Source organism: Acinonyx jubatus, chromosome B2, assembly GCF_027475565.1.
Source record: "Acinonyx jubatus isolate Ajub_Pintada_27869175 chromosome B2, VMU_Ajub_asm_v1.0, whole genome shotgun sequence".
In the NCBI taxonomy this organism is placed as follows: domain Eukaryota; kingdom Metazoa; phylum Chordata; class Mammalia; order Carnivora; family Felidae; genus Acinonyx; species Acinonyx jubatus.
In genome coordinates, this window is record NC_069385.1 from 144,748,031 (window position 1) to 144,769,856 (window position 21,826).

At 46.2% G+C, this 21,826-nt stretch overlaps 1 protein-coding gene across 8 annotated transcripts in view; it reads right to left on the bottom strand.

The window, feature by feature from the left end:
• RIPOR2 (RHO family interacting cell polarization regulator 2) overlaps positions 1–21,826 on the bottom strand; it is a 229,036-nt gene that overhangs the window by 56,774 nt on the left and 150,436 nt on the right. For all 8 annotated transcript variants that reach the window (XM_027040427.2, XM_053223211.1, XM_027040430.2 and 5 more), the window contains exons 2-4: positions 5,531–5,657; positions 3,566–3,721; positions 2,677–2,755 (exon numbers count right to left, since the gene is read on the bottom strand). In XM_027040427.2, coding sequence (XP_026896228.1) covers positions 2,677–2,755; positions 3,566–3,721; positions 5,531–5,657 — 362 coding nt within the window. The remainder of the gene's footprint in view (positions 1–2,676; positions 2,756–3,565; positions 3,722–5,530; positions 5,658–21,826) is intronic.

Sequence of the window (21,826 nt, forward strand, 5' to 3'; positions counted from 1 at the left end):
CCGAGGTCGGATGCTTAACCGACTGAGCCACCCAAGTGCCCCCATGTTAACTTTTAAATAAAGAAGGGGTGCTTGGGTGGCTCAGTCGGTTGGGCGTCCGACTTCAGCTCAGGTCACAATCTTGCAGTCCGTGAGTTCGAGCCCTGCGTCGGGCTCTGGGCTGATGGCTCAGAGCCTGGAGCCTGCTTCCGATTCTGTGTCTCCCTCTCTCTCTGCCCCTCCCCCGTTCATGCTCTGTCTCTCTCTGTCTCAAAAATAAATAAAAAACGTTAAAAATAAAAAAAAAAGAATAAAAAAATAAAAAAAATTAAAAAATTAAAAAAATAAAGAAAGAAAAAAGTTAACATAAAATGCGGCAGTGATATATGTGTTAAAAGAATACTTGCCTTCCTGTTTAAACAGATAAAACTGGTGTTTAAGAAGTGTTCTGGAGGGCGGTGATATGCTTTTCACAAAATGTTTTTTTAAGCAAGTTCATTTCCTGTGTGCTCATAATATCACAGCATAATCAGTACACCATTCCCACAGCCCCTTCGGGAGGGGTTTTATGGGACACTAGGTCCTGGCAGAAGCCCCTCCATCCATTCACCACTGTTCTCCAAGGAGACACATTTGTTGCCATTGGGGATGGCCAAGGGCATAGAAGCCCATTCCATGAGGAGCCACTCCCCACAGAGATGGGGCAGTTCATACTCTAACATCACCAGGGTATAAAATCCTTAGCTTCGACAAAGCTTTTAACTTCTAAGCCTTCAAGAAAGGACACCACTACACTTTTTCGCAAATCTCCTAAAACAGAAGAAGAGAGCGGCTGTTAACGCACAGCTGGACCCTCTAGTATATGGAGACTTTTCCTGGGCTTTCTGAAGCCTCGAAACATTCTGGTGTAAGATCATTTAGAACGGAACTAAATCGTTTTTTAAAGTTTATTTCATTTATTTTGAGAGAGAGAGACAGAGACAGCGCGAGCAGGGGAGGGGCAGAGAGAGAGGGAGAGAGAGAGAATCCCAAGCAGGCTCCGCACGGTCAGAGTGGAGCCTGATGCGGGGCTCGAACTCATGAACCCAAGATCGTGACCTGAGCCAAAACCAAAAGTCAGATCTTAACCCACTGAGCCACCCAGGTGCCTCTGAACAAAATCATTTAAAATAGTGTATACAGGGGTGCCTGGGTGGCTCAGTCGGTTAAAGCATCCAACTTTGGCTCAGGTCACGATCTCACGGTTTGTGAGTTTGAGGTCAGCTTCGGGCCGTGTGCTGACAGCTCGGAGCCTGGAGCCCGCTTCGGATTCTGTTTCTCTCTCTCTGACCCTCCCTCGCTCACGCTCTGTCTCTTTCTTTCTCTCTCAAAAATAAATAAACATTAAAAATAAAATAAAATAGTGTATAGATTAGAGGCCTCTCTGCAAGCAGACAAGTCTTTACAGATTCATCGGACTAGAGGACATCTACAAACATCTTGAGCAGGAGGACGTGTAACTAAAGTGGATCGGGGCCCCTCCAGCTTCTCATAACAGGCACCACTGGAGCCTCCTTCCTTTCCCTCGTTGACGTCACTGAACTGTACTATTTTCTTAGTGGTTCTGGGTTCCAAACTCTTCACTAACAATATGCTAGGACAACCCCAATTTTGCATTTCCTTAGATTACTGGGAGGAGGGGCAGGGGGGTTGTGGCTGTTGTTTAGTATTTTTTCTCTTTTTAAAAATATCTTTTAAATGTTTACTTATTTTGGAGAGAGAGTATGAGCAGGCGAGGGGCAGACAGAGAGGGAGACAGAATCCCAAGCAGGTGCTGAGCTGTTAGCACAGAGTCCCCCGTGGGACTCGAACTCACAAACAGTGAGATCATGACCTGAGCTAAAGTCAGATGCTTAACCGGCTGAGCCACCCACGTGCCCCAGTATTTTTTCTTGATTATAAAGTCTACCTGCATAAACATGTTTGGAAAATACTGAAAAGTATCAAGAATAAAGCATTAAGAAGAAATATAACCTCCTTCACAAATATGCATCAGGAAGTGGATAGTAAGTACTTTGCCTCTTGGATCTGATTTTCTTTTTTTTATGTTATTTATTTATTTATTATTATTTTTTTCAATGTTTATGTATTTTTGGGACAGAGAGAGACAGAGCATGAACGGGGGAGGGGCAGAGAGAGAGGGAGACACAGAATCGGAAACAGGCTCCAGGCTCTGAGCCATCAGCCCAGAGCCTGACGCGGGGCTCGAACTCACAGACCGCGAGATCATGACCTGGCTGAAGTCGGACGCTTAACCGACTACGCCACCCAGGTGCCCCGATTTTCTTTTTTTTAAAGATATTTCTATTTTTATTTTTTATAATGTTTTATTTATATATTTTGAGGGAGAGAAAGAACAAGAGAGGGGCAGAGAAGGAGGGAGACAGAGGAATTCCAAGCAGGCTCTGCACTGTCAGCACAGAGCTCAATGTGGGGCTCAAACCCACAAACTGAGATCGTGATCTGAGCCGAGACCAAGAGTCGGACACTTAAGCAACTGAGCCACCCAGGCGCCCCATGACCTGCTTTTCTTAAAGGTTCTTCCTTGTCCTTGTACCCTTCTCCATGTCCCCATTTCCATCCAGGACAAAAAGAAAAGGACACTTAGCCATAAAAAGGAATACTGTGTTAACATCCTACTGTTTGAACGACACCTACCAGGCGAGAGTTCCTTCTCATATCTTTTAACTGAGCTGTCAACTTGTCCAACTCCGTCTGGTGAACCTCCAGATACTCGCTGCAAAAAACAACAGGAAACACCACTGTGAACTCTGTGCCTGGCAAGTGACATCTGGTACCGGTGCTGACCCTGTCCTCCTGAAGGGGATTAAGAATCTGGTTCCTGCTCTGCAGAGGGCAAAGTCGGTGGGAGAGAGGCTGTGTGTTTCCCAATCTCTCAACTTTTGGAAAGCTCCAGCAGTTGCTTCTGGTACTCTCCAGATGGTTAAAGAGGAGAACCCTGTGAGGCTGAAAGTCCAAAAAGAAAAACCAATGGGGAGAGAAGGGGCAAAACACCTATGGAGTCTGTCCTGGGTCCAGGTTCCCAGAATTCTATCTAGTTAAATACAACACTGACTCTATACAGCACCCTGCACTCTAGGGAAATTTTATTCTGGGAAAATAATAATAATAATAATAATAATAATAATAATAATAAAATATATATATATATAATATATACGACACAATATGACGTAATACAACAACTTGGGAAGGTTTCAGAACTCTTCCTCAGCAATCACTAAAATGGAGAAGTCTGTCCACCATTGTTTAATTAAGTGGACTCCAATTCGAGGCCGAGTTAAACACATCACTAGTTCAGATCTCCTTCAATGTCATGGATATGATGTGGAAACCCAACATATTTCACATGTTTGGGACTCATTTAAGGCTTCCTCGGTTGCAGTACAAGAATGAAATATCACTACAGAAATAGACATTTTAAAATGATCTCCTAAGACTTTGCTGTGTGCCCCCACCTCCCCACCTCCCGCGGGACTTTAGAAAGGAGACACGTTCTAGGGTATTGTTGGTTCAATGTTCTTACTCAAGTCCATTTTTCAAGGCTCTGACGACCTCTTCTACCCTCTTAGGCTGAGGCTCTTTGGGAGGGTTATTGTTTTTGTGTCCTAAATTGTGCATTTTCTTCAGTTTGGCCTGAGGCTTCTTGAGAGCAGAGGGATTTTCGATAAAGGAGTTACATCTACGCAGAGAAAAAAGAAATTGTGAGTCTCGGTGTCCAAAAGGACTTGAGCAAAGACATGCCTTTTTCATCGTCTTGTGTTTGTATTTGTGTCTTCGGGGAAGGTATCGGTCCCTTATATATGCACAACCTGAGCCATCCTGTGTTTAGTTTATCAGCAGATGTACTATCAGATTTATTGCCCTGAACTGGACAGGCTACCTGGCTAGCCCGTCAGGTACCGTGCTCTGCGTGAAAACATGCCACGCCACTGACACCTTATGGAAGGCCAAGGACAAACACTTCCGAGGACGTGAGGAAGCAGAAGGATATAATCCAATGGAAAAACACGTGTGCTACGTAACCTTGGGCACGAGCGTCTACTAAATTCGTCTAGGATGTGAATGAACAGTTTTGGTTTTTAAATGTTTGTTTAGAGAGAGAGAGGGAGAGGGGGAGAGAGAGAGAGAGAGAGAGAGAGAGAGAGAGAGAGAGAAAGTGTGCAAGAGGGGCAGAGAGAGAGGGAGACAGAGAATCCCAAGCAGGTTCCATGCTGTCAGTGCAGAGCCCAAATCGAGGCTCGATCCCATGAACCATGAGATCATGACCTGAGCCAAGATCAAGAGTCGGATGCTCAACAGCCTGAGCCCCCCGGGTGCCCCTGAACAGTTTTTAGATAAAGGTAAAAGCACGACATGTGGCTAACTTCAGACAGCATTAAAGAAAATTCCAGGGGCGTGTGGGTGGCTCAGTCAGTTGGGCATCTGACTTCGGCTCAGGTCATGATCTCACAGTTCGTGGGTTTGAGCCCTGCAGCGGGCTCTGTGCTGACAGCTCGGAGCCTGGAGCCTGGAGCCTGCTTCGGATTCTGTGTCTCCCTCTCTCTCTCTCTGCCCTTTCCCGGCTTGCACTCTGTCTCTCTCTCTCTCTCAAAAATAAATAAACATTAAAAGAAAAAAAAAAAAAAAGAAAAGTCCATGTAGCTGGGCCAATAGCTTGTTTTCAGCTTGATTTTGATGGAGCAAATGATCTTTAGGTAGAACATAAAACTTAGCGTCACATTAGTGGCAGGGAGTGCGGTGGGAAGGTGGACACCTGATAGCTTAGACCCAAACTACTGATCCGATTAGGAGACCAAGAGGCCAGAACCTCACTGACCCCACCGTCAACGGGAAAGCCGTGACCTCCGAGTGTGGCAGGTGCCTGCCCTGTGCCCCTCCCAGGTTACTTGTCCTTTTCCTCTGCCGCAACCGTGCGCACCAAAGGGGATGTGACAGGTCAGAGCACAAGGGCCCGAGAGCCTGTAAGACCTCTGCTGTGTCAGAAAAACCGACGACAGACCTACTCCATGTTACCTATTTCGTTACCCGTGTGTTCCCCCAAGTCCTGGCGTAGATGAAGGGAGATTCCAGAGAAAGCAGAAGACTAACTTCCCAAGCCCGTATCCGAATGACATCTGCTTCCCAGAGTTGATGTGCAGATGCTGTCTTTACCGGCTGCGTAACTTTATACCCAACGGAGTCTCCCAAATCTGGATGCCGTGGGGAATGTGCTGCATGGGGCGTGGGGTGGGAGGGTGGGGAAAGCTATGCACAGATACCGCTGGCTTGTCCAAGATCCTCAGCCATCTGCTTTGCAGCAGGAATTTGAAATGACAGAAAAGAAACCACGGTCCTTAATTTTTGGTGCATTACGTCTGTTTTATGAAAGAGATTCAAAGAGCACGTGTGTGTGTGTTTTGACAAGGCTGCATGCTCACAGAGCCTCTCCAGGGCATGAGCTCACGTCCTTCTCGCGCCGCGTCCCGGAAGAGACCCACACACCACTCGCCTGGATCGCCTCTCCTGAAGGCCGCTGAACCCCGCAAAGGACTGGCTTCTGATGATCCCATTGGGTCCCCCAGGTGAGAAGGACTGGGACCCTACCAACATGATTTCTGGGAGTCTGGCTGGTAGTCCTGTAAGACAGTGGAAAGATTATGGCAAATTACAGGCAGGTCCAGGCAGAAAAAACACTAAGCTTGTCAACAATGACAAAGGTGAGGTGAGGTGAGTCATGAGACCATTAGATGTTTGTAAGTCTTGTTTCCTAGGGCTCGTTCCTTTCCAGCCAAAGGATTCAGCTCGCGGGTGAAGAAGGAAAAAGATACCCACCTACTGAGACAGAAATAAATGAAAATTGCACACAATTATCAGTCATTTTAGGTTTCTTTTCTAGGATTTTTTTTTTTTTTTTTTAGACAGGCTCAGATACACGAAAACTTCGGAACGTTTACCTCCATTCAACAGCAGAAACACACAAACAGGCCAAGTCAACGTTTCGGCCAGGCCCCGCATCCCATTCAAAACACAAGTCAGGTCTCAGGGTAGGATTCTACATTTAGAAGTCAGATGGCTGAAAACACGAGGTTTCTTTAGAGATGAATTTACTTAAGCTTGTTCTCCTTTCTACCCTTAAGTATATTTTGAAAGATACGATCTCGCCACTGTTGCGGCCTTGCGAAACAAGACGGGTAAAGAGAGCATTCACAAAAGTGGGGATAATGTAGGTTATTAAATGAGAATGCAGGAGGAGCGGGAGGAAAGGGAGGGGGAAATACAGCAGAAAGCACGCCCCCTATTTCAGTCTCTTGCTCGGCTTTTGTCGAGACTCACCACGCCAATGACTAAGAGGCATTGTCAAAACACAACTCTGGCGGACACAAGCCTGAGGTTAGTTCCCCCAAAGGACTGGCCTGAGCTGTTAGGTAATTCTACCCGCCTAGGTCAGGCAGAGTGGAAGCAGATACCATTGTCTTAGCAGGGAACCTCACTCCGGAGAGGAACAGGCTCCAGGAGAATGGGGAGGCAGCCTCTGGGAGGACTGAGGGCTTCCAGAGTGAGCAGACACCGGCCTGGCCTGTTTGAACAGCACCCGTAACTGTCCTTTAAAGACCCAGCAAGCAAGCAAGAAAAGCTAAAAGGCACAGCAGCGGAACTTTCCAGATGGGATGGAAGAGTCACTTCGCCAGGGCGTACTCGGACTGGCCCCTCCCCCATGCCTTGGCTGGTTTCTAAATCCCCTCATTCGGTCCCTACCCCCTCCCTCCCTCTCTAGAAGAAAGCAGCTCTGGGGTGTACAGGGATTCTTGCAGAGCCCAGGTGCTGACTCACCGGGCAACAGGCCTGGCAACAGGCACCAGGCTTGCTGGATGGGACCACAGCCCCACCAGTTCCATGCCGGCTATGGTGGGGGGGGTAGGGATGGGGGTGGGAGGTTAAGTTTTGCTGGCGTTCTTTAGCATTTTAAAAGTGATGATGGAGGGGCGCCTGGGTGGCGTAGTTGCTTGAGCATCCGACTTCGGCTCAGGTCATGATCTCACGGTTCATGGGTTCGAGCCCCGCATCGGGCTCGGTGCCGGCAGCTCGGAGCCTGGAGCCCGCTTCGGACTCTGTGTCTCCCTCTCTCTCTGCCCCTCCCCTTCCGATGCTCTGTCTCTCTTTCTCTGTCTCTCAAAAATAAACATTAAAAAAATAAAAGGAGTGATGATGCGTGTGTGTGCGCGTGTGTGTGCAGTGAAGGTGATACCTCATGCACCGATGGCAGGGAGAAATGCAAGACTCAACGAGGTCCTTCTAGGGGCTCTCTGCTGCTTACTAAGGGGTCGTCCGCGTCTCAGGCTCATACGGCACGCCTGTGTCATCTTTGTGTCTACATCCAACCTGTCCTGAGTATCAAGAAAACACTATCGTCGCGGCGCCTGGGTGGCTTGGTCGGTTAAGTGTCCGACTCCGGCTCAGGTCCGGATCTCAAGATTCGCGAGATGGAACCCCGGTCAGGCTCACTGCTGTCAGTGCAGAGCCCGCTTCGGGGGCTCTGCCCCACTCTCTCCGCCCCTCCCCTGCTCGCTCTCTCAAAAAATAAATGAATACTTAAAAAAAAAAAGGAAGAAGACACTTTAGTTTGCATTATTTCTGTACTCGACAGTTTTATAATCACCTTAAGGTCTAAATTTGGGGAATTTTATTAGTACTGTATCTCACTTTATAAATTATTGCTCAGTAGATCTGTTGTTGCAATTATGGGATTCTTCGATCACGGGGAAAGAATTAAAGCATTTGAAATATTTTAATGGCATGATCCTTTTTTTAAGCCACAAAGATTTGTTTTCTCTTAGCCATTCGATCGGTAGTTTCCACTAGGGGCATCTGGATCCTGGGGCCAGGCGTTCAATTTAATTAATGCGGAAGGCCACGTGGGTACTGGGGTTTTGCAAAGGTCCTCAACTGATTCTTAGGCTCAGCAAAGACAAGAAAAAAAAATGATGCCAAGTTGGTTGAAATTTTAAAACTTCAGTTAGAATAATCTTCTCAACTCCAACTTTTAACATATACCGTTCGGTCTTAAATAGGCTTCTCTTTACAAAATTTAAATGTGTGGTTAAATGAATTAAACCCATGAACCGGATGGTAGAATAATTCACCTTTTCCCTCTGTTCAGCAACAGATAAGGGTCTTGAGAATAAGACACACGCCTGTCCAGGATTCTAGGACTGTAAAGTGCTTTGGGATGGGTAAAACCTTTGGAAGCTACATGTTGAATGGACGATCAGTAGGAACGTGCTTGCTGTTCTGAGGAATGATCGTTATCAGGCAAGAATGTGGCCGAGGGCTGGTTTAGGCCGAGATCTCTATCCTGCGGGTCAGCTGTCCCGAAGGCTGACAAGCCGCCCAAGGGGAGTCGTAGAGCACAAGTGCACAGCCCCCCACACAAAGTCCGGCTGTTGGAGAAAGGGGTAGGTTGGGACCGGGGAGACAGAGGAGGAGGCATTCGGGCCACGTGACCACCCCATCCCGCAACTCAGAAGGAGGCAAGTTCTTTGCTACCAGCCTTCTGCTGCCTCAGTTTCTCTGCACTGGCACATTTACCTGAAAGGCTCTGTTGCCTCCTTTTTGATGACCCCACTCCCGCCTCTGTGCTCTCAAAGTCTGCAGGCTCCTCCCTGGATCCCTAAGAAGTCCCACGGATGCAGTCTTCCCAGCTTCCGGTAAAACCACCCCCCAAACTGCACCGGTCCCTTTCAGGGCTCTAAGGACTTAAAACCAGTCATCCCCACCTGAGTCATTTACATTTTCCTTTTACATGCTCCTTTGGCCTGAACGCTTGAACTTAAAAAAAGAAAAAAAAAGGCCACAGTAGAACTGGAGTATCGATGCTGGGATGCTGGTAGGGGTAGGGGGTTAAAGCTGGGTTTATCCTCCAAAGTTTGGAGGACAATTTGGAGGATCTGTTTAAAAAGTAAAACATTTGGGGCGCCTGGGTGGCTCAGTCAGTTGAGCATCTGGCTCTTGATTTTGGGTCGGTCATGGTCTCAGGGTCGTGGGATCGAGCCCCACATTGGGCTCCGTGCTGAGCACGAATCCTGCTTAAGATTCTCTCCCACCCTCTGCCCCTCCCCTCTGCTCACCCTCACATGCGTGCACTCTCTCTTTCCCTCAAATAAATAAATACATAAATAAAATAAAAGGTTAAACATTGGTATCCTTTAACATGTCCTGTCTACTCTTCAGTACGTCCTGCAGAGAAAGACTCAAGTTCACAAAGGGGCATTTACAGGGATGTTGATGACAGGCAGTGGAACAGGGGAAAAACGGAAACAAATGGCAGTTTTTACAGCAACAGTCGATAATACATCACGGCAAAACCCTGGGATAGAATACTACGTGGCAGTTAGAAAACAATAGGCCCGGGGGGCATCTGGGTGGCTCAGTCGGTTGAGCATCTGACCTCAGCTCAGGTCATGATCTCACGGTTCATGAGTTTGAGCTCCACGTCTGGTTCTCTGCTGTCAGCTCGGAGCCTGCTTCAGACCCTCTGTCTGCCCCTCCCCTGCTCGTGCTCTCTCTCTCTCTCCCTCAAAAACAAATACACATTAAAAAAAAGGACAAAAAAGGAACAGATATGATACGTGCTGGGCAACATATATACTTATACTGTTGTGTAGAAGTCTTGCAAAGGAGAAATCTGACTTCTAAGAAGTGATGTGTCAGGTTTCACAAATTCTCATTACACCAGAACAGTTCAGATTCCCCCGGTGACATCCTTACGAGTCCTGAGCTTTGTGCCAACGTCTTTATTTCATCTGCAAAACTTGTGTGTGGTGGGGAGGGGGGGGTACTCAGCACGTGGGGCACCCAGCACGTGAGGCCAACGCTCTTCAGATACCATGTCTAGTAAGCAAGAAACTCCTCGGAAAACAACCAACTCTTCTTTGGGTGCTGCTACTTAAAACTGCTGGGGCTCCGAAAAACGTTTGGACTCACTGTCCAGTCTTCTGAAAGATGCCAACACCAGAGTTCCTCTGTACCTGACCAATCCCAGGCCAGTTTCCATCCTGAGGCAAACGGTCAAGTGCGGGTCTGGTCCTCACCCTGCTTTGTCCCAGGACACCCGGCTGCTGTTCCAGGCAGCTGTCCCTGCCCTTCCATCCCTCACTCCACGGGAAGCATGGGATGCCTCTGGAAAGAATCCCAAGCACCTTGCCTTGAACAGGCCCTGCCGTTCTGAGCTGAGCCTCTTGGAAAAGCAGCCGGAAAGCCACAGCTGCTTCTCTTCTCGACTCTTTGAAAAATGCAGCTTCCTTCTCTGCGGCACAGTGACAGGATCCAACCAAACACAGACCAGGGGCTTTTGCAATTAAAGCGAGTATCGGATTTTACACGTCATAACACAGGGATACAGGTACACTGGGCCTCGGTGGGCGCTGTGAGCCACCGCCCCCGGTGGAAAGTCCTGGGCTTGGTTTAGATTAGAAGGCAGCTGATCAAATCGGCAGGAAGGTCTTGGAGAAGAGCACAGAGCCTGGAGGTGGCAGGGTCTCGGGTGGGGGCGGAGGCAGATAAAAAGAAACCAGGGGATGAAGAGGTCCCCCCTCACGCCACCGGGTCTCCTGCCCCGTTTCGACCACAATATGAGTGTAATTCAGAGGGGGAAATAGCCGGCTAGCTGGAGAACGAAGCGATAAGCTGACTCTTAAGAATACATGAATGAGTGATATAAAAATCAACCCTGGACAGTTGCTTGCGGGGTGGGCAATACGAGCTTTTATCACACAGCAGGCCCGCGCGCAGCAGGGTCTACACTGCGGCGTGTGGTAGCTGCACCAGCAGAAGTGGTAAAAGGGGAAGAAAAACTTTGGAAAAGTTCGGTCCTGGCGATGGGTCTGTCTCCCATTGTATCTTTATTACCCTGTATTCTGGCTTATACTTTCTTGTGACTTTGATGAGCCCGAGTTGCAAGCCTCTCCTCCCAAATCTGAACCGTTCCTCTAGGGGACCCGTGAGGTCGAGTGCGCTAAGGTAAGGATCCGGAGAGCCCAGCTGCAGGCTGACCTCCTTGCAACACCTGCCCAGCCAGAGTCTCCACACCGACCGGGTCAGGGAGGGGGGCCCAAGGCATGGAGCAACCTGTAAAGTAACCGGACAAACTTTCCAGTCAGCTAGAAGGAATGTGAATCAGATTGTTAGAGCTAAATCTACCAAGATTCGTTCAAGGAAATGGGAATTATTGGGGTGCCCGGTGGTTCAGGGGGTTGAGCTTCTGACTCTCCACTTCAGCTTGGGTCATAATCTCATGGTTTGTGAGTTCGAGCCCCGCTGACAGTGCAGAGCCTGCTTGGGATTCTCTCTCTCTTCTCTCTGCCCCCTCCCCCCCACCCAAGAAATAAACTTAAGAAAAAACACAATGATTCTGAACATAATGCATGCTAATTTTTGCAACCTGCTTATTTTTATCAGGTTCTTTTTATAGGGCTCTGTCGAAAGGGTTATAAATCAGCTTTCTTCATAAACTATCTTCAAAGAGGGTACTTAAGGGGCATCTGGGTGGCTCAGACAGTTAAGTGTCTGACTTCAGCTCAGTCATGATCTTGTGGTTCGTGAGTTCAAGCCCCACGTCGGGCTCTGTGCTGACAGCTCAGAGCCTGGACCCTGCTCTGGATTCTGTGTCTCCCTCTCTCTCTGCCCTTCCTCTGCTCACACTTTGTCTCTCTCTGTCTCAAAAATAAATAAACATTAAAAAAATAAATAACAATAAAAAGGGTACTTAAGTCTGCCCCGTATTCCATATGTTCCTTTGGATAATCAGTGGAAATAGAACCAGTCTGTGTGACATATGCTTTTTATTTCTGATTTTAAGATGTGGCCAAAGGCAAAGCGAACCCCTCTGATGGTGACCCCAGGGTTCTCTTGGGGAAATGGGGGACTAATTAGCATTAGTCCACGCTTGGCTTGTAGGACCCAAACATCATGAAATTAAAACATGACAAAATGGCTGGACATCATCACCCTAACCCTTGAAGAGAAAGCTAGTTTTTTTTTTTTTAATGCGTATTTATTCTTGAGAGGCAGAGAGCACACAAGTGTGCAAGGGGCAGAGACAGAGAGAGAGAGAAAGAGAGAGAGAGAGAGAGAGAGAGAGAGAGAGAGAGAGACAGAGGATCCAAAGTGAGCTCTGTGCTGACAGCAGGGAGCCCAATGTGGGGGCTCGAACTCAACAATGAGATCGTGACCTGAACCGAAGTGGGACGCTTAAACCAACTGACTGAGCCACCCAGGCGCCCCTGAAGAGAAGGGTTTTTATGGCGTTTTCCTCTTTTTATGTAACCAAATCTAATTAAGAACACATACAGGTAAATCTGGAAGACTCCCACTGCTGATAGAAAATATAAGACATCTGTGATTTCTGAGTGACCATGGTAAGGATATTTCGGCTCTCACCGAAGCATTTCTCATGAGGGGAGAGTGTCTACTTAAAAGTCAACTGTGGCCACAGTTTCAAAGCTACGTCCTCTCCGGAAGTTAGGCGAGACCAATCCTCTGGGACAGGATGATGACTATAGCAGGTCTGGAGGCAGGTTGCTGGGTGATGTGCTGGCAAAAGTAACAAATGCTAGAATCAATTCAAGTGTTTGCCTGGTGCCAGGACAGCAGCAGCCACAGGGGCAGGAGAGACCTCTGGGGGGCCTTGGGAGCGTGCCAACACTGTGCTGTGGTCACGGTCGGACAACCGCACACATCTCCTAAGGCCCACGCTGTACACTCGGGTGAGCAAATGCTACGGTATGTGAGTTCTACGTCAATAAAGCTCTTAAAAAAATCACTGTCAAGTTTTAGAAAAAGTCCCCACTCCTTCTGCAAGAGGAAGTGCCAGGGAATCAGGACTTGAAAGGGAAAAGCGGAATCGACGAACAACCGGCTGAGAGTTGACGATTTTGTGATCCGATCCCAAGGCCATGTAAGATGCCGCACGCAGCTCCCCCACCCCCGCACTTTCTGAGTCACTTCTGCAAGGCTGATTGGTGTTCCTTTCCTCTGCTTCTTAACATTGCCATCCTGTTTATGCTCCCCCCACCATCTTGGTCAAGAGCAGAAGTATAATTCAGTTGTCTGAAAGAGGTATGTGGGCCAGATGTAAATAGCCTGCTATGCTAAATGATGATTTAAGATGAATCCTAAAAATAGGCGTCTGCTTATTATATGGTTGCAAGGTGCCTATTACAGAAGTTGACTAATCTTTAAAAAAAAAGTAGATGTATTTAAGTCATTGGCTATTTTTTTTTATGCAGTGCTTTAAAATAAATCAAGTCAATGCTAATATTTACTTCTTAGTTGTCAACATTAACCGAATAATAAATGCACGCATGACACACGACACTGACTAAGACAAGTAACCCGGATGGATTAAAAACAATCTAGCGAACAACGCGCCATAGACTCACTCGTCAGCAAGAGATGGCAGAACCAACATGGCATCTTGGGCAAGTGCCGAACCTGCTGGGTCTCCATTCTGGTGTCTGTGGAACGAGAGTGGTATTTCCTTCCCATAGTAACAGTTGAGCATTATAAGGTTCAACTGAGATCAATGCATCATTCAATCTTACCATTACAAGGCTACTTGGGCATTTTTTTTCTAAGTTCTACTTTTTCAAGGTTTTTATTTAAGTAATCTTTACACCCAACAGGGCTCAAAACTCATGACCCCAAGATCAAGAGTCACATGCTCTTCCAACAGCCAGCCAGGTGCCCCTTCTGGGAGATCTTCTAACCTGACTTCTCATCATCCCCGCAGATGGCAGGACATCAGCCTAAAAACATACATAAGGAGGGCTTTCTACAAGACCAGTGCGCTAACCCCTGAGGTATGGGGTCTTGGTAGCAGAGTGCTTTCTAAAAGGTGAAATGCTACAGAAACACAGAGATTGCGATAATAAAGACTTAGGTTCAATTAGCTTGGGAGAAAAAGAAAGAAATTCATCTTCAGAATCGCTGTATACCAATATTGATGATTTTCTTTCCATGGTTCCTAAGACTCCATCCATCGGCACATAATTAAGTATATGTGATACGCTCAACACTGGCAGGATTCTGCATGTGGTCCAAGATCCAAAGAGAACCGGACCAGGTCTCTGATTTAAACAGCTTCAGTAATTTAATTGGAGAAGAGAATATGACTGTACATAAGCAGATGGGAGATAATTTGTGATGTAAGAAACACCAAGGGCAGCACCTGCTTCTCAGGGCTCCAGAAAAGTGCCGAGCAGAGATGCCAGGGGTCTGGGCTCGGTTTGCGTGGTTCAGCTTACAGCCATTTGAACTGCTGCAAGTTACCTCTCTGAATCCCAGTCTCCTCATTTATATAAAGGATAAACACTTGGAGGATCTTTGTGAGGGGCAAATGAGAGAGCATATATAATGCCTGGGATGTAGCAGGTGCTAAACAAGACTAGCTTTTGATAATAACGTCAAACATAGAGCATCATGGGTGGGAACTCACGGATGCAGGAACCCACTTGTATTATAACTGTTTTCCTGAATATCTCATCTCTTCAACCAAGCTACAGACTTCTCCCAATAGAGAAGGTCAATGAGACAGTGGCCACCAGGAAGTTTCATAAAGAAGATAAAACCGGCTACTTCGAGAATGGGAGTGAGCCAGATAGGCAAAAGTGAGCAAAGCTGGAAAATCACATTTTTCTGAAGATAGCAAGTTTTAGATCATTAAAAGCCACACTACGTTAAATACTGATAAGGACTAAACACGTGAGTGCTTTCGAAGCCTAGTTCAAAAGTCAACTAAAAAAAACACACATGTGATTCTGAAATAATTTAAAGCTGGGGCGCCTGGTGGCTCAGTTGGCTAAGCGTCCGACTTCGGCTCAGGTCATGATCTCACAGTTTGTGAGTTTGAGCCCCGCATTGGGCTCTGTGCTGACAGCTCAGAGCCTGGAGCCTGCTTCAAATTCTATGTCTCCCTCTCTCTCTGCTCCTCCCCTGCTCACATTCGGTCTCTCTCTCCTTCAAAAATAAATAAAAACATTTAAAAAAAAATTTTAAAAATGAAATAATTTAAAGCTTACAGAAGAGTTGTAAGAAAAGTACAGAAAGCTCTCCTATATCCTTTACCCAGATTCACTATTAAAAAAAATTTTTGTTAATGTTTTTTATTTATTTTTGAGACAGAGAGAGACAGAGCATGAGCAGGGGAGGGGCAGAGAGAGAGGGAGACGCAGAATCCGAAGCAGCCTCCAGGCTCTGAACTGTCAGCACAGAGCCTGACGTGGGGCTTGAACCCATAAACCGTGAGATCATGACCTGAGCTGAAGTCGGACACTTAACCAACTGAGCCACCCAGGTGCCCCCAGATTCACTATTTTTTGACGTCTGCCACATTTTATGTCCTTCTCCTCCTATACACACACACACACACACACATTATTTCCTAAATCATTTTGGGGAAATTTGCATATACATATTTATGCATATATTTGCTCCACCCCATTGAGCAATTGGCCAGTATGATGCAAATTTACTTTGAAATAGGTCAATGTGTATTTCCTGAGAACACATTCACTGACAGAACAGTGTAGTGATCAATATCAGGAAATTAAACATGTACACAATACTATTATCTAATGTGCAGATCTCATTCAAATTCCACCAACTTTCCCCATAATGTACTGCCTAGCACCCCTACCCTCATGCCAGGAGCCGGTCCAGGACCATGCCCTGTCTCTCTTGTCATGTGTCTTTAGCCTCCTTTAATCTGGGAGGGTTCCTTGCTTGACCTTTGTCTTTCATGACATTGGCATTTTCAGAGAGTACAGACCAGCTGTGTCCCAGAATGTTCCTTTGTTTGGGTTTGTCCGACATTTTCTCATAATTAGGTTCAGGCTCTGCATTTCGGGCAGTGACATCACATAAGTGGTACTGTTGTCCTTCTTAAGGCATTGCATCAGACGGCACAAGGACTCTCTTGGTCCCGTTACTGGTGATGTTAACATTGATCACTTGGTTGAGGTGTTGTTGGGCAGTTTCTCCCCTGGAAAGTTACTATTTTTGCCTTTGTAATTGATAAGTGGTTGGTAAGGAGGTACTTGGAGGCTATGCCAATATCTTGTTACTCTGACCCAGGAGTTTTAGCATCCATTGATGGCTCTTGCCCAAATCAATTATTACTATGATGGTGGCAAAATGGTCCTCTTTGAACTTAATAACTTTTTTTTTCTACTGTAAGAAAGAGCTTTCCTTAATCTTTTTATTTGTTTGTTTGCTTATTCCATGATTGTCAGGATAGTCAGGAGGGACTCATGGATTCTTACTTAAGGGATTTAATCCATTAATTCCTTAAAATTTTTTTTAATGTTTATTTTTGAGAGAGAGAGAGAGAGAGAGAGCGAGCCAGTATCAGTGGGGGAGGGGCAGGGAGAGAGGGAGACACAGAATCCAAAGCAGGCTCCAGGCTCTGAGCTGTCAGCACAGAGCCCGACGCGGGGCTCGAACTCAAGAACCGCGAGATCAGGACCTGAGCTGAAGTCGGCCGCTTAACCAGCTGAGCCCCCCACCGGGCGCCCACATTGAACCCATTCCTTTCATTGACACCAAAGCCAACTGTCCTTCACAGCATTTTCTGAGCAGTTCACCGAGAGGCTCTTCCCTCTGCACCAAAACTCTGCATCACTGGCGGGAACTCACAGACTCGACCCAACTTGTATGATGACTATTTTCTCAAACATCTCATCTCTTCAACCGAGCTACAAACTTCTGAGGGGAGGCTCCGTCTATCTGCACCAGCTTTGTTGACTCTTGGCACAGGGTAGGCGAGAAAAGCAGAGCCCTGGTGCCAGGCTGATCCTGGTTTCACCCAAGTCCACTGGTCCTCTCTACGCTCTAATTTTTCTCAATACAATGAAGACAGTAATAGCTAAGTCACTTAGGCTGTTGCAGGGAGAAAGTGAGATAATGTATGTAAAAGGCTGGTGTGGACTAATGGTCTACCTGTCAACCAGAGCCTGCGCTTTGAAGATGCCTCTGACTTTTACCAATCAAGTGGAATGTATTATTTATAAAGCCATACGCGTTTCACAAGGGAAGAGACATATAGGAATGAAGTAATTTGACACGACTGCTTCCTTTTTTTTCTCTCTTTTATCACCCCTCAAAGCAATCACAGCAGAGCATGGGAAAGCTATTTTAAGGGTCTGGCTGACTCATCTGAAGAGTAGAGAAAAAATGTTAAACGCATGTCTATTCACCGGGACAGCCAGTTGCAGTAGCTCTCAGGTGACTGACACCGGTTCCGCCTGAGGAAAACGAAAACTCTGTTTCTTCCTCTATTCTGGCAGATTAAATAAAATGCAGGGAGTGGCAGCTGGCCTTATGATAATTGGAGGAGAAATGACTCAGGACGTAAGACTAGCTTAAATCTCAAGAGGGGTTGGTGGATTTTAACGAATGTTTTCATAACTCATCGTAAAATGCGAAGTCTAGAATAGTCCTAGACCTTCCTTTGGTGCACACGACATGGCAGAACAGGACCAACAGTGTCCTGATTGGAAGGAAGGAGGAGCATTTTGTATTTCAGTGAAGGTTGAAGCTATTAGCAATCACAGTACAGTTATACATATATTTAAAACCCATGCACATCAAAAGGGAACAATCTCTTGGGAAAGCTGTCCCCAGAGACAGCTTGGCTGATCCTGCTGAGAGAAACATACACCCACTGCAAACCCTCACTTTCTGATCGCCAGATTCAAAAACAACGCTCGCACATAGAAGAAAACGGTCCCGTGCCTAGCAGCACAATCACCTCCTCCAGGCTTTCTCCCATGTGGCCTGTGTATCCCAAGAGCTTGGCAACTCATTTCCAGCTAATGGTGAGTGTTGTTTTTTTACTTCGAAAACGCATCAAAGTGATACTGACATCTTCTGATGCTATTTGACTCTCCTAAAATTACCATTTTTGTAAGCTCATATTTTTTATTGGTTCACTAGAACCAAGCTACATCTTTGGAAATCCTAAACAGAGAAAACAACAACGACATTAAGTTCTAGGAGAGGGTCCCAGTAGTGTGCTGGGAAGCATAGTTTTGCACAATGTGCTTGTTCTCTTGCCCAGCACGTGTGGAGAACACTGGTCTTTACGAACGAGCATGAGACGCAGAAAAAGGAATAGTGCCTTATAATCAAGCTACGTGATACGTTTCATCCCAGAAAAAGGATAAATTATCTTTTTTTCTTTTTGAGTAATCTCAACACCCAACGTGGGGCTCAAACTTACAACCCTGAGTTCAAGAGTCGCACGCTCCACCAACTGAGCCAGCCAGGGGCCCCAAAGGGCCGCATTACCTTAAAGCTTTTCAGATACATAATCAAACTAATAAGACATGTTTCATCCGGTCAAGTCATCTTTTTTTTTTTTTTTTTTGGCCATCCACACAAGTAAACTGAATTGACTGACGGTTAAGTGACGGCAAATACAGCTCAAAGCACGGACTCCATTATGGTCATATCACATGATCACGGCCTTCATCTGAGCCAGGAGGTTACAGCGAAGCCCTCGCAATGCTAAGGGAACACAATGGACTTAAAGCTAAGGCAGTTCTTTCAAACTCAGTCACATTCATCATTTTATTCCTGTTGTTATGACAACACTTTTAAAAGCAGCACTTCAAATGCTTCGCATTCAGGCATCTCATTATAGACGTGAAAAACACCTGAGGGTACGCAGCGCTGCTCCTGGGGGCTTTAAGAGGCATGAAGAGATGCGGTTAGAACACCCGGACTCCTTCTCAGCGTTAGCCCCCGGGGTCCCTAACTTGGCTTTTTTCTACCATAACAAGTAATGCGGGCTCATCCAGAGACGGGAAGCATAAAGAATTTATGTGGGCAGATACGCATTATTATTTACAGTCTCTGTTCGTCGTTGCAGCCACAAACAAGACATTCTTTCGCGACCTTGCATATTTCAGGCTCTTGGTGTCACGCAGCTGTTCCAAGTCTAAATGATGATGAGTTCTGATCAACCTACAGTTGCTTGCTATTGGCTCTTGGAGCGGTTCGTTTATGCAGCTGTAAGTTTCCAGAAGGACTTCTCATAGCATGGATTTGCTATGAAAATTAACAATTGATCAAGGGACACTGGTATTGGAGGGAACCTGTGACACGCATCAGTGACCTGCTGGGTTCACACTACAGTCTGGGGAAAGCATAGACGCGTTTGTTAGACTTTGTAATTTTTTTTTTTTTTAAGCAGCCTACAAATAGAAAAATGTTTTGGCTAAGGAAATGAGCTAGCTGGATACTGACATTTCCCAGTCATTATGTTTTAATAGGGAGAAACTGATCTGTCATGTTGAATTCTCCCTGCCCTGACGTACAGTTCTCTGATCATTTCACCTTGGTCTCCCTGAATCAGTGGCGTTTTTCATGAAGGCACGTGAATTATTACTAAGCAAAGTACAGAGGAAGTAAACGACACCAATGGATTCGTTTTGGAAGAACTCAGTGCCAAAAAGTTACTCTGGGATTCTAGCAGAAAAAGGCTGGTATGAACGAGCTATCTTCTGCCAGCAGCTTCAAAGTCGAGGGGCTTTTCAGAGGCCCGGACACATGTTCTCTGCATGGTAATTTTGGCAAATTAAACAGCTATAATAAGGATAGTCGTTTCATTACTGGTCCTCACTGCTGCATACCAAGAAGGTGGCCATGTGGATAACATCTGCTGAGTTATTTTTGGTTGCCAAAAAAAAAATAATTTGTAATCAGAATGCAAAGCAGTTAGGTATAGCTAGATTATCAACAAAGCAGAAGAATTACATTCCTTTTTATGATACACCAAGAGTGGTCTATACTTTCTTACTATCCCTTGCTTTGTCCAAAGGATCCGAAGCTGTAAAAATGGCAATAAGGCAAAAAGCCCATCTAATCCTTAGCTTAAAGTACAATTTCGTGCAAAGAAAGAACAAATGTTTATGGCTTCTTTCTCCCAAGGGACGACCCACACCGAAGAACTGGATCTTTCAACACATGGTAAGTTTCTAACACCAAGGACAAAAGAATACATGAAGGCTTATTTGTACACGTGTGAAGTGCCATATTACTTGGATTCTGAGCCCAAAAGGCACCACCAGGATGCTTCCCCTCTCAGGTAGCCCACATAACGCATGCAACCACACTGGGCTCTCTTAGTAAGGTAACTTCCATTCTTGGCTGTCAATGATCCCTTTTGCCCATTCATTGTCCTGAGCCAGTTTACCTAGAGGGGGTCAGATCCATTTTTTTTTAAGTTTATTTATTTTGAGAGAGAGAGAGAGAGAGTGTGTGCAAGTAGGGGAGGGGCAGAGAGAAAGAGAGAGATAATCCCAAGCAGGCTCCACACTGTTAGCACAGAGCCCGACACGGGGCTTGATCTCATGAACCATGAGATCACGACCTGAGCCAAAATCAAGAATCAGATGCCTGACCAACTGAGCCACCCAGGTGCCCCCAGATCCACTTTTACAGCAGGAAAAGGAGGGGTTGGAAGACTTTTCCCAACATCACCCGTCTCCCCTAATGCATCTCTCCACCGTCTCACTCTCGCCAGCCTAAAACCCTGTTCTCTGCTAGACCTTCCCTATGATGGCTCACACATTTCCCTCCATTCTCTGGGTCACACCAGAACTGCGTGAAGAACTACTTTTATTTTTCTGGACTCAGGTCTCGCTCTGCAATGCTTGGCCTTCCTTTGGCCCTTTAAAATTTTTTCTATGGTTCACTGGTGAGAAAGTGGTTGCCATTCATTTTCTTGGGTCCTTACCCACTGTCTCCCTCCGCTCCACCTGTCAGCTTGGGCAAGGTTATAAACAGAGTGAGAGCTGATGATTCTTCGGACAGACTGGGAGAAATTAAACAGGGCACAGATTTCCCTGGGACCACTTCACAGGACCTCAGACTCCTTACCGATCAAATCATTTCTTCAAGGGAAAAAAGAGAGGGGAAAGGACAGCAAGAGACTCAAGAGACATACCAACCAGATGCAATGTGTGGATCCTATTTTGACCATGATGACGAACCAATTGGGAAAAGGTCATTTTTGAGACACTTGGCACATTTTAATAGGAAGTAGATGTTAATAAGAAATATTGCTAATTATTTTGGTGTGAAATGGAATTAGGATTATGTGAGGAAATGTCCATACTTTTGAGATGCACACCAAAGGGTGGAGGAGTGAAATGACCTCAGGTCTAGATTTGCTTTAAAATGCTTCAACCACAATAACAAAAGGGAGAGAGGAAGTAGGTGTGGAAAATTCCTTTTTTAAATTTAATTTTATTTTAGAGAGGCAGAAAGAGAGATCGCGCACAAGCAGAGGAGAGGGACAGAGGGAGAGAGAGAGAATCTTAGGCAGGCTCCACACTGAGCCATGGGGCTGGACCTTGGGATTACGACCTGAGCTGAAATCAAGAGTGGGACGCTCAGCAGACTGAGCCACCCAGGTGCCCCAGTAGCAGATGTGGAAAATTTTTAATAATTGTTGCAACTGGTGATGGGTATTCAGGAATTTGTTATACCATTTGCTCTGTTAAGTCTATTTATTGAATATTTTAATAATTTATTGGGTGTCTACTAGCCCAGTGCTGAAAAAAAATGAGCCAATCCCAAGTAGCATGTGGGTATCAGGGCTCTCATCTCGCATAAAGCAGGCAAAGATGACTTCAGAGACAGTGATTCTTAACCTTTGCCCCCTTCCTGGAGCACTCTAGGACACAGTGCGTGAAAGAATGATGAGTGCAAGGTGGCTGCAATGCGGGATAACCCCTGTGTTCTT